Here is a 17,347-nt window from a genome sequence, read left to right on the forward strand (position 1 = left end):
TGAGATGGAGGATGATGGGAAAGTCTGTTACCTATTTATCTACTTGTGTGTGTGGTGGTGGTGGTGGTGGGGGGGGGTTCTGTAAACAGAGAAAGAAAGGGTGTCATTGGGAAGATATGATTGAAGTATCTAGTAGAAATGGCAGGCCATTATCATTTTCGTTTTCTATAGTGAACTGGATTCTGAGGTGCTGTCTATTGAGATGGAGTAGGAAGGAGTCTTATGTGTCTGTGTCTGAGCCATATGGTCAAATAGAGTACATCATCAATGTACCTTATTCAGATAGAAGTTTGAGAATAGCAGTATCAAGAGCATGTTTGTCAAAAATCCATATAATAACTGGCTTGGGGGAGGGAGCTATGGCTGTGCCTTCAATCTGTTTATAAATAGTATCTTTTCAAGTGATATAGCCAGAATGAGAGGTCTAGCTGATCATGCACATAATCAAATAGTAGAAAACTACAATGATTCACCACAACACGAATTTTTTTAGACTCAACAGCAGATTTGAAAAATCTGACCTAATCTTAGTAAATATAGTTGTATTCAACTTCCCAAGATTTGGGAAACTTTAATTCGTAGGCCTCCCACCCAACAGCACCCATAGAAGGCCTCAAAGGACTTTAAGCTTTGTCCAATCTTTTCTTTCAGTATAATAAATTTAGTTTAATCCTTTATCCAAGTGTGAGCAAACAAAGTTTGCGCCTGAAAATATCTTCAGGACTGGGGTAAGGTAGTACAACACTGGGAAACTCATTGCAAAGGTTGAGCAAGCTAACATCACTCCTATCTCAGTATCTCCCATAGTATCTCCCAATTATCAAAACTGAGAAGTTTTGATAATCACCATGAGGGAATTGAGGAGGAACCTTGTAACTTATACGTTATTTTACATATTCTCCACAAAGTGTGTTATACACTTGTTACAACGTTGCTGCATCATTTGCAATCCTCTGAGAAAAAGAGAAAAATATCTCATTAGAAAATATCATTTTTGTTCTGGGTGTTTTATATATATATATATATATATATATATTCCTGAATATGATCTTAATATAAAGGGTGAAATGTAGAATTTCATGTTATTAAAGAATTTTTTTTAATATCAAACAGTGGTTGAATCTACAAATCTATTATAATGAGTGCTATTCACTGTTGATTGGAAGTTGAAATAGCGTAAGCTTAATTGTGTGTCACTAACATAGTATCCTATACAGGTATTTGATGATGACAGTAAAACTATATAAAAATTAGCAATCTTTACATATCACTTTTTATTTAATCAATTACTAAGTATTTAATTTTATAGGAATGGGTAATGAGGTATAGTGGTAAAAAAATTGGTCAGCAAGATCCCCACGTTTTTGCAATTGCTGAAGCTGCATATAATAATCTTCAGTCTCATGGTACCAACCAAGCATGTGTAATTAGTGGTGAAAGTGGAGCTGGAAAGGTGTGTATTAAAATATACATCTTAAAATTTGAACAAATTTTAAGATGTATATTCTATCTAAATAACTTAAATTAACTTCTAGTTTTAAGTCATTATTATAAAATTATCATTTTAATCACCAGTTTTTATTCTTAGATGTATGCGATATACTTCTGAATAGCTCTTACACTTTTTTTTTTTTTTAATACCACAATAATTTTCATGAGTTAAATGTTGGAATGTTATATTCTAAGAATTTTTATCTTTGCTAACAATATTTGATAAGTTTCTTAGCTATAGTGTTTTTCATCAGTGGATCTCTTAGTATATAATTTATACACAGTGTTTGAAAAATAAACTGATTAAGAGTGCTTATTATGCAAGTATTGCATTATGTGATGGTGCCTCTATATAAGGTTCAGACCATATATAGACTATTATGCTCAGATTTGGTCAATTTCATTGTGATATCAGGACTCTGGAGTGTTAGTTATGAAGCGCATTTGAGACAGATTAATACAAAAGAAATTATAAAAAGAGTGGATTTTAAAGAACTTGCAGAGAAGCATCTCTGCAAGTTGCATAAAGATATGGTGAAGAAGAATGTGAGGAGTAGATTTTTTATGTGGAGAATTGTTGGTGAGTGGAATGCATTGCCCAAGTGCATTGAGTGCAGGTAGTGTAAATAACTTCAAAGCTCCCATTACAATAGACATGTTGCTGGTTGAGTGGGGGCTCCCATGATGAGTGTTGACCCACAGAGGTTATCAAAATAATCATCATCATCTGATTCCTTACATATACTCTCAAGCGTGTATAGGATATGATAGTACTACATGAAAAATTTACATCATTACTAACTTCCGATCAACAATTTTCCTCCAAATTAAATCTGTAATCTGTCAAGATTCTAATATTATCCGATCTTATATTTCTGTGTTCTAAGGCACTTTTTACTGTATCAATCCACCTATATCTTGGTCTTCCTCTGGGTCATTTTCCTGCCAACCTGGCAGAGAAAATGGCCCTTGTTTTGCTGATCTTTCTAATATGATGCTGTCATTGATGCCATCTGTTCATGCCCCTAACTTTCTTAGGACTCTCATATCTGCGGTCTCTAAACTTTGGTCAAGTGTTTGACTTCTGACCCAGCTCTCAGATCCATAAGTTAAAATTGGTTTGAACACTGTCTTGTATACAGCTAATTTAGTGTTTTGACTAATTTCTTATTCCATATAAATTAATTCAGTTGACTTCCTACCATACTAGCTTTATTGATTCTGTAGTTTATTTTCATATTCAATTTACCATCTTCACTAAAAATCGTGCCTAAGTAGCTGAAATATTTTACTTGTTCTATAGGTTCTCCATCCACAAATCAGTTGATATTTTCAATGCTTCTGCCTATTTTCATTATCTTTCTTGTTATTGCTGACCTTCATACCATATCTATTACAACAGTTATTCAATTTAGTCAGGGAATCTTGCAGACTTGTAGCAGATTTATTTAGTTACCAAAATAATAATAATAATAATATTAGGACTAACATCCAGAGTTGCATAGATAGCACTTTGATGCTTTATAGAGGACATGAATATTATTATTTTTATTACTTGATACCTCCAAGGAGTCCAAGGACTCATTGTGGGACTGCACACTACTCCACTACATAAATCACTATCTCCTCTACTTAATTCTCCAACTACACACTGACACTACTACCATCAACACAATGCCATCTACCAACCACTACCAGCACAACAGCATTTTTGTCTGTAAATTACATGTTTTTTCACAGCCAAGTTGCCTGTGTGTGGGATGAAACTCCTGAGTTTCTGGAGGGCAGGAAGGGAAGGGAACCCTTCTACTTTTATATGAAATCAGCTAACTCAACTTCAGCTGAAAAAGGCCATGTAACAATTCTTTTCATCATGACAAGAATCGAACACAGGTCTCTTCCAATCGAAGGGCTCAATATTTCATTATTCTTTCAATCGTGCTATGGAGGAGTTTGTTAGAGGTAAGTCTTGCTTTAAAATGTGTACTCCGCTCACATTTTAAAATAGTGACAGCAGGTTCATAATAATGTTTTACGGTATAAACAGCACAAAAAAGAGAAAGAAATTATTAGCGAGTTTAATAAATATATATTTTTTCCTCTCTTGGTGTTGATTTTACCATAAAACATTATTATGAATCATCAATAACACGTAAGCCTTTCTATACATAGTGACAGCAGGATTGGACTGGTTGGGGGATAGATATACCATAGTACTGCATGCTAAAATTTGCTAGATAGGACTCTGTATGGGAGGTTGCTAATCAAACTCAAGGGGTAGGTATGTAAATATACATTTGTGCCATTGATGAAGCGTGACTGCATGTCAGGTATCAAAGAGTGAAGTGTAGGGGTGCTTAGCCTAAGATACAGAGGATGATCAGTTGGATACTGTCTGGAGGGGAATATTCAATTATATATTAATGAAGCAAAGTTGGGGTTATTTGCAGGTTAGAGTTAGATAACTGGGGGTAGACCTCTACATAGCTTCTAGGAATTGCAGAGAATATTCTGTTGGTGGTTATTTACCTGAATGCTGAACAAACAAGCATTGGCTGGCAGTTTGAGACTTAGCTAAACAAATTATATCTTGTATTGTCTTGAACAAAAAACAAATGATAGTACACATGGTACATTATGTTTACTTGGGCATTACACTGTTAAGTAGTGTCCCCACTGATTTCACAGGGGAGCCAGGGTGAATAGTGCAAACTGTTTTCCCTGGAACAAATCCAAACGTCAGCAGAATTAAAGATTGGCACTATCAGCATAAGAAGTATCAATGAACAAGAAGTGGAATGAGCAGAAAAATTAGGTCCAGCTTCATGGATAGAAAGGTGAAGTGGTTAGAATGGTTCTTCTGAATTTGATTAGCAGTATGTATAGCAGATGAATGCTACTGAATGAGGCAAGGAGGCCTTAAAGGAAGTCAAAAGCAGAGAATTCTAAATTAGACATTCTCTAGCAATCGGTGTTGAATCTCACAAAAGCACTGCCACCATCTATTGTTTAATTTATTTATTATTATTAACAGAAATCCTCAGGGAGTCAGGGACTCATTGAGAGAGGCCACATACTACCTGCACACACACACACAACATCCAATGGCAATCTATTCTAATCACACATCACTCTGTGAGAGAAAAATCTAGCTCTCACCCTCTTATTGATGGGATGCATTCTTAACTTCCAAGGATGCCATCTTGTCCTTTCTCTACCCTCTATAAAATGAAAAAAATTCCATCTCTTGGTATCCTATGGCCCTTTCAGAAGTTTGTAAGTCTCAATCATATATATCACCCCCTCTTTCTCCTATTTGCTAGTGTTTCAACCTGTCTTTATATCAGTATTTCACAATTCTGATATCATTTTTAACATTCTCCTTTGCATTCCACTCTCCACAGAAACCACCAGAGACCAGACCTTGCAATAGTTCAAGTGAGGTCTTATCAAGGCCTTGTAAAGAGGCGAAATGACTTCCTTATTTTTACGTGTGAAGGTTCATTTCAGGATCTCTGCTACTCTTCACTGGATGAAGAACTAAAGTTGTTGCATAAATTGAATGGGAATTTGCCATTAGGAACTGTTGGGATATCAGAAAGGATACTAAAAGAGTATTCAGCTAAACTGGCTGTTCCTGTGACCAGGCTATCTAATTTGAGTCTCATAACAGGGAAGATTCCACAGGAGTGGAAAGAATGTATGGTAATCCCATTGCAAGAGTGATTTAAAGATGATGTATCGACCCATCAACCAAAGCTAAGGTATAAATGTATTGTGTTCACCCCAAATTCTCAGTAAATTCAGTTTCTTTCTTCACATGAAATTTTACTGCTATGTAATCAATGTTTGGATAATTAAAGTCCCCCATTATGATTACTCGTTTCACACCCATCATCTTTATTTGATAATACATTTCTCTGTCACTAGCAACCAATCCACTAGGTCTGTAACAACATCTCATTATATATTCGAACTTGTTAGACTCCACCTCACACCAGATGGCATCAAACTCACTGCCACGTAAAAACTGTTACTAGTGTTGCAGTCATAGGTCTCAACACTCTAACTGGATTGAAGTCATCCAGTATCATTAGTAGCACTCATCCCCCTCCCCTCGTATCCTTCCTTAAAATACTGCACCTTTTATGCTCATTAAAAGGGGGGGAGTGCTTTTGAGAGCTACTTCTGATCTCACTCATTGTTGAGGAACTTCTCCCATGGTGACCAAGCCCATCTCAAGAGAGAGAGTGCATATATTGTATTTAGAGCTGACAAGTTAACTATTCAGTCAACCAGGCTGACTGGAGGTGGGGGCTTATAAATGACAAAATTTTTTGTTTCACTTTTAATTTTAATACACCTGCAAAGTAATTCAAGTTCTACTGATTCTACTCAGTAAAAGCTTGTCAAGAATATAAAGTTTGTTAGCATCATGTTGTTTATATAGATGAATGACTTAGACTGCTATTCTTCATGAACAATAGTAGAAAAGAGTAATTGTCTCAGAATTGGCAGCATAAAATGATAATTTAAGGAGGTATTCAGTAATGAGTTCTTTCCTCTGGTATATTTTTTGACAGAACCTAACGACTATTACATTTTTTGTTATTATTAAGAAACATGTTCTGACTAGTGTAATGAACAATATTTATTGTTAATTTATCATGATTGATTAATTTTTTTTCTCTGTTAATTGCAGACTGAAACAACAAAATTTATTTTACAATATTTATGTACTGTTACAACTAATGTATCTACATGGATTGAACAGCAAATCTTAGAAGCAAATACTATTCTGGAAGCATTTGGTATGCTCATTTTTAATAATTTCTTTTTCTTTTTGTTTATTGTAATATATAGTTATAATAATGTTATATTGTAGCATATACAAACAATTAACAACATTTACTTAGACAGTTATAAATAATCTATTAAAGCATTGGAATATGTAATTAATTTTAATGTTTGTATTGACATCAACAGCAATATTTGTTGTATTCCTGGTACAGAGGGACCACACATCACACTTAGTGCTTAGAATATGATTCATCAGTATAGTTAACTGGTTATATATTAAACTGGTAAACATTGTCTAACAACAATAAATTCAGGGGAAAGGCAAAAGTGTGTGTGTGGTTTTCAATGTTGAATCCCACTCATGAAGAGTTGGAATCCCATAGAACATTAGTACTGTAAGCAGGTTGAGACTTTTTTATTATTAATATTAATTTTGAATTTTTTTTCGTATTTTCATTTGTGTTTTACATAATCAAAATCCTACTAATCTGAAATAATCTGAATATATATAATTACTTGCTGCTGCTGTAGGTAAGCCAGCAGGAGAAAAAGAGGATATGGATGATATGTTAATCAAATTAGCTTAGTAAATACAGGGATGTAATCATAATGGAGGATTTGAACTATGAGGACATGAATTGAAAAGAGGGAAGTGCAGTGGCTGACTGGGGTCAAGATAAAGATAGAGGTTGATGAACTGAAGATGTTTAGGATATTAAGAAATCTCAATGTGAATACAGCCAATGGTTATGCATTTAATGTTCACAGTGTTTTTCTGTCTATTTTCACAGTTTTGTCTTTTTATTGCTGATTTTTTCATAACAAATTTATTACAACAAAGCAGTTATTCAATTCAGTCAGTGAATTCTGCAGACATTTACTGGATTTATTTAAAAGTATGTCATCTGATCAAGTATAGAGAGTTAAGTTTGAGTATCTTCAATTTCGATATTGACTACCTTAATACCACTTCTCTTCATAATGTGATCCATATAAATGATGAAAAAGTTGAGATAATGTTCATACTTGTCTCACACCTGATTTAACACTGAAACATCTGCTTGTAACGCCTTCAATTCCAGTTGCTGACTACTTGCAAACCAGATATAGACTATGTATTGCTTGATATAATATTGCATTTGCACTTTTTCTTTTCCAGATGCATAAAAGTCAAATACAGATTGTTGTTTTATTTTCCAGATGTACAAAACTCAAATAGAGATTGTTGTCATATTTGTGTTGAAGTGAAAATATGATGCTGTAACAAACTCCATGTTTACCATTATTTTATTTTGGGTTAATCCAATAAGAATATATAATATTCTGATCAAAAATATCTAGATGCCTACTCATTCCAACTCTTACTATGAAAGGCACTGATATGGAGTTGGTCTTACCTGGTAATTGCTGTGGTAATTTCCTTCCATTCTTCCTGAAGAGCATTAGTGAAGTCAGTCACTGGTGCCTGGTGATTTGGCCTGGCTTGCAATCACTATTCTGATTTATCCCACAGTTGTTCAGTGGGGATGATATCATGTTTATGTGCAAGCTCCAAACCATGAAAAACAGTAGCAGAACTGTGATGCCTCATCCACCAAACTTGACAGTAGTTACAGCACATTCAGGCAGCTAGAATTCTTCTGACATGGTCTAAATCCAGACTTGTCCATCGGACTGCCAGATAGATGGGATGGCAAAGTTGATTAATTGCCCTAGAGAATGTGTTTCCACTGCTCCTGAGTCCAGTGGCAGCGAGCTTTATGCCTCTTCACTCAACTTTTCATTGTCTTTGCTGGAGTCAGGCTTGTGTGTGGCTGTGTGGTAATGGAAACCCAAGTTTTTCAGCTCTCACTTGTTGTACTGGCATTGCTTGCAGAGACATTTCAGACTCGCTTGCAAATGGAGGACAGATAATTTCTAAGCCATACACTTTAGCACTTGCCAATCTTATTCTGTGGTTATGTGGCCTACCAGGTTGCAATTGTGCTGTTGTTGGTTCTAGGCATTTCCACTTTACAATAACCTCATCTACAGTTGCTTGGCAAAGCTGCAGCATAGCAGAAATTTTACAAACTGAGTTGTTTCAATGGTGGCATCTTATGTTAGTACCATGTCAAAAGTCACTGAGCCCTACAGTACAGCCCATTTTGCTGTTAATGTTTATGAATATTCCATGACCATGTTCTTCCTTTTTATACATGTATAAAAAAAACCCCAAGTTCTTCAACTCTCTTATGGAGTTACCTCCCTTTTCTCCCCCTTCCCTATTGGGGCGAGTTGAGCCCCCTCATGGGGGGGGGTTAAGTATTTATGGCTGTAGATCCGTGTGTTCACAGGGCTAGTTTGCTTGCTTGCAGGATGAAAAACCCCAGATAAACTGGGGGGAAACCCTGCTGTCTGCACCCAAGACTGGCTAACTTGGCTATGACTGAGGAAGATCCTTAAGCTCCTCATGTCGGCGACGGGAATCGAACCCATGCAGACTCAACTCTCAATGAATTTGTGGTACTGATATTGTTTGCAGAGGCATTTCAGAGCTCAATTGAAAGTGGAGGACAGGTGATTTCTAAGCCATACACTTCAGCACTTGGTGGTCTCATTCTGTGGTTTTATGTGGTCACAATTGTACTGTTGTTTTGATGTATATAGCCATATCCACTACTACAAAGGAATGTCTGGATATTTTTGATTAGATAGTGTAGTTTGGTTGGCTAAATCCCAAATTGTCAGCCTGTGCTCATTTGCTGAGTATCCAGGTAGATACCTACTGACAGAGTTTGCTACAAGGTGAGGATTGGACATTAGGTCAGAAACTCAAGTCAGTTTTCCACATTCCTTAAAAGGTTATGTGGAGGTCTCCTCCTAGTTAACTGACTTTGACTCTTAAGTGACCCTCACAAATAGTGTCTCTAGCAAATGAAAATATATGAAAATTAATTATTAAGAAATGATGCCAGATTACAAGGGTGCTTTGAATTACTGAATATTATTTTAAAGCATTAATACATGTGATATTTCTATAAATGAGAAACTTAACTGACTTGCAATATCTTTCATCATAAGACAGTTAAATCTGTGTTTCGTCTATTCTTGATTTGGAAATTATCCTACATTATTGTAGTACATAAGAGATTTCAATAATTTATTAATATATTTTTAAAGTATAAAGGCAAGTTGAATATTTTGACTGCGGCACACTTATCAGTGAACTAATACAAGATTTTTAAGTATTTTCAAGATGTTATCTTCTGTCGGATTTATTTATTTTTATGTAAATCTCGCTCATGAAAGGTTATAACTCTCTTGCAGGTTTAGTCCAATCGATGAACTAAGTTCAGGTCATTCATGAACCCTAATCTAGAGCCAAACATGATCCATATTGAAGTTACTTCATGCCTCTAATAAGCAGAATGATGAATTCCCATTGGGCAAAGAAAATCATTTACCACCTTAAGACTCATAAATATATATGCCACAGAGGATTTCAAAGATATAGCTTGTTGGTTGAAGAGCAAAGGCATTATCTATTCAGTCCAACCAGCTTAGCATTTAATAATGTTTGCACAAATAGTTAGTCACACCAGTGAATTTGTTGTGAACATTAATTAGTTAAAGAAATAATTATTATTGGAACAGCTAAAGTTTTTACTTAAAGAAAATGTGAATTTCTTTTTTATATATATTTTGAAGACTGTTAATTTTTATTATTAATATTGCTCATCTTTTTTCAGGTAATGCAAAAACAGTGAGGAATGATAATTCCAGCAGGTTTGGAAAATTCATTCAAGTTTGCTTTGATTCTCGTTATCAGATTAAAGGTTGCATCATCCAGGATTATCTTTTGGAACAATCACGCATTACTTTCCAGTCACGTGGAGAACGTAATTACCATGTGTTCTATCAGCTGGTGGCAGGAGCACAACGTAATAAGGATTTGCGAGAACAGTTCATGGTTGGACCAGCAAATAATTACAACTATCTGAACCAGAGTGGCTGTACTAAGATTGATGGCATCAATGATGCCACAATGTTTGATTCACTGAGACTTGCAATGTCTGTTCTTAATACACCTTCTGATATGTGTGATGGCATATTTAGTGTTCTCAGTGCAATTCTGTGGTTGGGAAATTTAAACTTTGAAGATGTGGATGGTGAAAGGTGTCAGTTAACTAGTGGAGATGAGGAAATTGTTATGACAGTAGCTACTCTCTTGGGAGTGTCACCAGAGGGTCTTGCTCAGGCAACTTTACAAAGGCAAATTAATGTTAGAGGAAATGTTACAGAGATTCCTCTGAAACTCCACGAGGTTAGTTAACAGTTATAATTTTTATAATTATCATTTGTTATTAGTATTGTAAATTATTAATTGTTACTGTTGATTATGTACTGAAAATTTCAATTTGATTAAGTTAAATTTGCTAATATTGCTAATTGTAATTGTATAATTTTGGAGGAAGAAACAACTGGGAAGAGAGTTTGGTTTGATTGAATAGGCGAGAACAGAATTATATAATCAGAATATGTTATAAGGATAATTCTAATAAAGGGATATATTAAATGGCACAGTAGACAGTGCATCATTATTTATTGAAATGTGATGTCATAGGAAGTTAATAATATAGAATTAACCACACAAAAGTTTCCTGAGTATGTTTGTTCTAGTGTGCAGGTGTAAAAGATATGAAAAATTCCACTTACAAAGAAAGAAATTCTGAAGTGTACATGTTAATAGAAATAATCAATTTAAAACTAGGACTTAAAATATGTTGTAGAGTGGGCTATTCACTCCTACTAGGAATAGGGAATGGTTTCATGATAATGGTCAAAACCTTGGTACCAAATGGCCTCATCTACCAATAACAGTTGTGGCATTTGCAAAAATTTTCAAGTGAGAATAAAAGTTAGTCACTGCATTTGACTAAAAGAATAATTGTAGTAGTTTTTTTTTTTTTTTTTTTGTACCACAACAAGTATGTAATTAAGAATAGAATTTGTCAGTTATGTAGGGTAATTGAAATGAAGAAGTTGGGGGGGGGGCAGAGTTAGTGATAAGGAAGCAATAAAGCTGAGATTTTTTAATCAACCCCACATACGAGAGGGCTCAAGACCTGTAATATAAGTGCCATGTGTGGACAAGTGATTCAGAGGAAGAAAGGAATTAGTTAATGTGTTTCTTGAAGTTGGAGGTTATACTCTACGATGAGTATAATCTTTTCTTTAGAAGTAAATTCTCTTCTTTCATTATAAAGGATATATATGGAATGAAAGAGGAGGATAGCCAACAGCTGCTTGTGTGCATACATGAATAGAGGAAAGTAGTGAAATAATGGTCGCAGTTCAGGTGGAGTAGCATCTATACATATACATCATTCCAAGGGAGTCAGCAAGTGAGAGAGAGAGGTCATCATTTAAGCAAATAGTTCTTTTCTAGATACAATCAAACATTCTGAAAAGGTTTTTAGTGTGCCACTCCAGATGCAAGAACATTTATTCTAAGGTTAGGTAGATTTGGGATTTATAAAGTGGTAGAAGTTCACAGAAGAGAAATAATGTTTAAAATGAAAAGCAAATGCCAAGCTTTTTGGAGGCTGAAGAGACTGTAGACACAATCTGTTTATGCCAGGATAGGCCTGATGTAAATGTCAGTCCAGGAAGAGAAAATTGATCTTGGTTGGTGAGCAGATGCTATCCAAAGTGAGTTAGATTGGGCATAGTGTTTCTTCTGGGAAATAAAGCAGGATTATGCTTTGGTAACATTAAAATTTAGTACATTTTCTTTATCGTACTTGATAATGGATAGAAGATCGAGGTTTAAGTTTTTTTAAGATGAATAAGAATGGAACATGCTCTCATCATCAAAGCTATGAATAGGATTGGATATCATTGATATATAGGAGTGTAAGTGAGAGCACAGAGCCTTGAGGTTCTCTGGCAGTGATGGAGAAATCAGATAAAAGGAAACTATTCACTATGACATGCAGCGAATGACCAGCGAAGAAGCTGGCAAATCCATTCACAAAGCGTAGGATCATAAGATGGTAGCTAGGAAAGAAGGCAACAATGTGGACTCAATCATGTGCCTTGGAAATAGCGAGAGTGACCACATGAGCTTCTCCAAATCTTTCCATGACTTGTGACGAGCTGAGCAGAAGAGTAGTAATATTGAATAACATAATAGCTAGAATGTGTCAGAAGAGAGCATTGGAATATGTGGATACTTGGAGCGCTTTTGAGGACAGAGAGGAGTTGTATGTGAGAGACCACTTGCATTTGAATGAGGAAGGAGATAGGCATCTGGAGAGATTGCTGTTCTGAATGAGTCGGTGTAGCAATGCAGGGAAACTAGAATGCCCAAGGTGGATGGTAGTAGGGTTGGCCTCTTGTGAAAATGGATACTTGGGAGAAGGGGGAATGACATCAGGTAACGCTGAGCCCAGTGGAGTCTAGAAGGGATAATGCTGGGTATAGAAACAGTGGCATTTTTTATGCTCTATATTAATGCCAGGAGTATCCGGAATAAAGGAGAGGAATTCGTGGTGCTGATAGCATCAGCCTGGCCAAAGATTATTGGGATCACTGAGACGTGGTTGACAGAAGAGGATATAATAGCAGGAATAAAAGTAGCAGGGTACAGCATTTTTCGGCAGGATAGGAAGGGGAAGAGTAGTGGTGGAGTATTGCTTATGATAAGTCATCACTTATGTCCTCTAAGAGTGGAGGCTTTGGAAGGCAGTGACACTAATGATTTTGAAAGCATATGGTGTGAGGTAGAAATTGGCAAGATGGAATATTTAGTAGGGTGTTGCTACAAACCAAGGAACTCAGAGGGTGGGGACCAGGAGATGTTTACACAGTTGAGCTTGGCAAGTGCAAGAAGAATGATTGTTATGGGAGATTTTAACTACAGTAGTATAAATTGGGGAGAGGAAGATGTATGTAGCAATAAGGGAATGGAATTTCTAGAATTCTCGAGGGACAAATGTCTTAGGCAACATGTAATAGAGGGAACAAGAAGTTCATGGGTTTTGGATTTGGTTATAGCATCAGAAGAGTTGATAATAACTGAGATGCCATCTCTCTCCCACCAGTTGGAGAGAGTGACCATGTGGTTTTGACTTGGAAGATGAATAGACATGCAGAAGTATCAAAGAGACAGGAACTTATGTGGAATTATAAGGCAGGTGATTATAATAGTCTTAGACATCAACTTGAGAAAGTTTCATGGAGGGAGGAATTGGAAGGTCGGGATATCATTAGTGTTTGGGAAATTGTGAAGGAATATTTGTTAGCAGCAATAGTAAGCTGTATTCCACAAGTGAAGAAGAGGACACAATTTGGAGTAAAGTGGATGACAAACAATATTAAATAGGAACTGCATGTGAAGAAGAGGCTATGGAAGAGATATAAGGAGACAGGTGAAGAGCAGATGCATGAAGAATATAAGACACAGGCCAGGAGAGTGACTAGTATGGTAAGGAAGGCAAAACTGGAATATGAGAAGAGATTGGCCCTAAGATCGAAAGAAAATCCTAGGGAATTTTTTAGCTATGTGGCCAGTAGGAGGAGAAATGATTGTGGAAGAATGACATTGTGGGATAAAAATGGGAATAGAGTGACTGATGCAGAGGTCATAGCGGAATTGTTCAATGAACACTTTATTGGTGTATTTCATCCTGGAGGAGTAAATTTTAATACTAGAGGAATAGGGCAGGTTCGAGGTTTAGAGGTGCAGGAGGTGAGCATGTTCCAAATACTGAGTACTCTGGATATCGGTAAAGCTGTGGGACTGGATGGTATTTCACCACGAGTTTTGAGAGAATGTGCTAAAGAACTGAGAGCTCCTTTGACCTGGCTTTTCAATGAAAGTCTGACTATGGGAAAGGTGCCCAGGGAATGGAAGAAAGGTAAAATAGTGCCATTGCATAATGGCAGTAGCAGACTGGAAGTGTCTAATTATAGGCCAGTTTGTGTGTCATCAGTTGTTAAGATCTTGGAGAAATTGGTTAGGGACTGTATACAGCATTGGTAATGTTATCTGTGAGAGTCAACATGGATTTATGAAGGGGCACTCTTGTTTTAGTAATATGCTAGTCTTTTATAATATAGTTACAAGTGCAGTAGATGAGGGAAAGGCATATACTGCCATTGTCTTGGATTTAGCAAAGGCATTTGACAGGGTGCCACATGATAAGCTGATGTTTAAGTTGCAGCACATGGGTTTGGATGTCAGGTTGGTTAACTGGATTCAGGATTGGCTCTCCGATAGGTATCGGAGAGTTGTGTATGGTGGGGCAGTTTCTAGGAGGCAGAGAGTTACAAGTGGGTCCTACAGGGCTCAGTACTGGGACCTATATTGTTTAACCTTTATATCAATGATATTGTCAGTGGATTGCAGGGGGATATTCAGTTGTTTGCAGATGATTTGAAGCTGGGAAGGGTTATTAGTAATAGTGCAGCCCTGCAAGAGGATTTGAATAAGCTAGACAGATGGGCAAATGAATGGGGATGTCAGTTTAATACAGCAAAATGTAAGGTCTTGAGGTTTGGTACACACACCGAGGGGATGCTGCATATTCTATTGGAGGAACTATACTGGAGGAGGTAGGGGAGACAAGAGATCTGGGGTTGATGATTGATAGAAACCTGAAATTCGGGGGACATATTGCAGAGGTGGTGGAGGTAACACAGAGGATTGCTGCAATAATGAGATTGATGCTGACCTACAGAGATAAGAGTTATCATTTCGTTGTATAAGACCCTGATCAAACCACACTTAGACTATTGTTCTCAGATTTGGTCCACAGGATTTGAAGGGGATAAATTAACTGTGGAAAGGGTGCAAAGGTGGATAACAAAGATGGTTTCAGGACTGTACAATGTTAGTTATGAGAATCAGCTGAGGGAATGTGGACTGCAGAGTTTGGTGGATAGAAGGAGAGGCGATATGATAAGGAGAGGTGATATGATTGAGACATTTAAACTGCTCAGAGGTGGTTGCAGGGTTGACACTGAGGAGTTCTTTTGCTTGGTTGAACAACAGCCGGAAGGAGTAATGACAAGGGGCCATCCCTGGAAGTTACGAAAGGAAACTGTGAGCAAGAGGGTAAGAAGTGGTTTCTTTGCATGGAGAGTGGTTGAACCGTGGAATGCATTGCCTGATAGAGTGGTGAGAGCGAGAACAGTCAATGAGTTTAAGGAGTGGTATGATAGACTGTGTTTACTAGGAGGAAACTCCCACGATGAGTCTTGATAGATTTTTTTTCCTAGGAAGGACCTCCCGCGATGAGGCTTTTGACTCCTTGGAGGCCTAAATAATAATAATAATAGTGTCCAAAAGTGGATAAGGTTGCCCAGGCAGTCTCTTGTAGAATGAGAATGGCAAAGTCCATATTGATCATTGATAAATCACCAATGCACCTTTAGATACTTTAGGTGCTTAAGGGTCAAAGCTATATAACTGAGAGGAGATCTCCACATAGCTTTTAAAGGAATGTGAAGAACCGACCAGGGCTTTTGACCTAATGTCCAATCCTCACCTTCTCATGGTGCTCCCTGTTAGGTGTCTGGCTGGATACTGAACGAATGAGGATGAGCTGGCAATTTGGGATTTAGCCGACCAAATTATATTCTTATTAATTTAAACCAAATTATAAAATGATTTTACAACGTGGTAGAATTTCATGCTGGCTGGGGTGTTGCCCAGTAAAACGAGGGCCCCGTTGTTTTCACCAGAGAACCAGGGTGAACAGCAAAAAGTCAGCTACTGAGGCAAATCTTAAAACACACCCCAACTCAAGCATCACAGAGTTCAAGATTGGTACTATCAGCATAAGAAGCCTGAAAGGCAAAGAAATGGAGCTAGCCAAGGAATTGGATAAGTACCAGATCGACATAATAGGAGTGACTGAAACAAAATTTTTTTTACATGGGATTTTGTTTTGTGGAATTCTTTCTTTGTGATATATAATTTATTTTTTTGCAATATATTTTTGGTTCTGTAAGTTTTATTTTAAAAGTAATACTATAATTTTTTATGCTATCCATCATATTAGTGGAGTATTGGGAAAACTTAGATTCTCCAAGCATGACATATCCGAATAAGCAGCAGTTTTTCTTTGTCGGGTAATCAGAAACTCTCTTAAACTATTACCAACAGGTTGAGTCTTGTGTACTATCTCTCAGCCAACCTGCAGAAAACACTTTACTGCCATATCTTTGAATGGAGAAGGTACTGACTCCCTACTTGAATAATTGTGATATGTTGATCATGCCCAGCAGGAACACCACCTGCCTTTCATGCATGTAAGAAGAAAGGGGGAGGGGGCTGAAATCCTATTCTAAGAAACAAAACATGATAATGACCAATTCACTCCTTGGACAGGGATGTGATTCATTGGGTGGTGAAAGTTATCTACCATCCAGAAGTCTAGTTGGCATTTCCTCCAACTAAGGAAGTTAAAGTAGCAATTCTTGCTTGGGCAGAGTCTCGTTTGTGGAAACAGGCCATACCACATGACAGTGGAAAAATTAACTTGGCTGGGAGGGGGGTAATATATATTGTGCATCACCAACCTGTTAGTAGTGCAAATAGGGGAAGATAACTAGAAATCATGGATTGAGACTAGAATTTAGTGGAAGGTACATTAATAGATAGATGCATTTAAGGATATTATTCATAATATAGTCAGGGCAAGAATTGAATGGACAACTGTCAAATATTCAATGAAATGTAGCACTGAAAAATGCTTTGGAGAGAGAATATATGTGAACAATCAACTGATATGAGAGCAAGTACTATTAATCAGATTTTTAATTAAAGATTATAAAGCTTAATTTGAGTAATGGAGATGTGTATAGAACTGAGGGGTCATGGTAGATCCCATTTAACATGGATGCTCCATATTAAAAAAAAAAAAAAAAAAGACTTCCAAACTGCCCATTTGGAGACATTGATGAACCAGGACAGAATATTCTGGCAGTTACAGACTAGGAAAGCCAACCCCCCAAATGAAATAGGATAATAGCGAGGACAAAGAAGAAGAAAGCTAACTTGAGC

The 17,347-nt window shown here is 36.7% G+C and overlaps 1 protein-coding gene across 3 annotated transcripts in view; it reads left to right on the plus strand.

The window, feature by feature from the left end:
- Positions 1-17,347, plus strand: part of Myo81F (unconventional myosin 81F) — a 454,212-nt gene that overhangs the window by 70,076 nt on the left and 366,789 nt on the right. For all 3 annotated transcript variants that reach the window (XM_090398885.1, XM_090398887.1, XM_090398886.1), the window contains 3 exons: positions 1,310-1,453; positions 6,194-6,302; positions 10,023-10,597. In XM_090398885.1, coding sequence (XP_090255011.1) covers positions 1,310-1,453; positions 6,194-6,302; positions 10,023-10,597 — 828 coding nt within the window. The remainder of the gene's footprint in view (positions 1-1,309; positions 1,454-6,193; positions 6,303-10,022; positions 10,598-17,347) is intronic.

This window comes from Typopeltis vanoorti, chromosome 10 (assembly GCF_054136105.1).
Source record: "Typopeltis vanoorti isolate ZY-2024b chromosome 10, IOZ_Tvanoo_1.0, whole genome shotgun sequence".
Classification (NCBI taxonomy): Eukaryota; Metazoa; Arthropoda; class Arachnida; order Uropygi; family Thelyphonidae; genus Typopeltis; species Typopeltis vanoorti.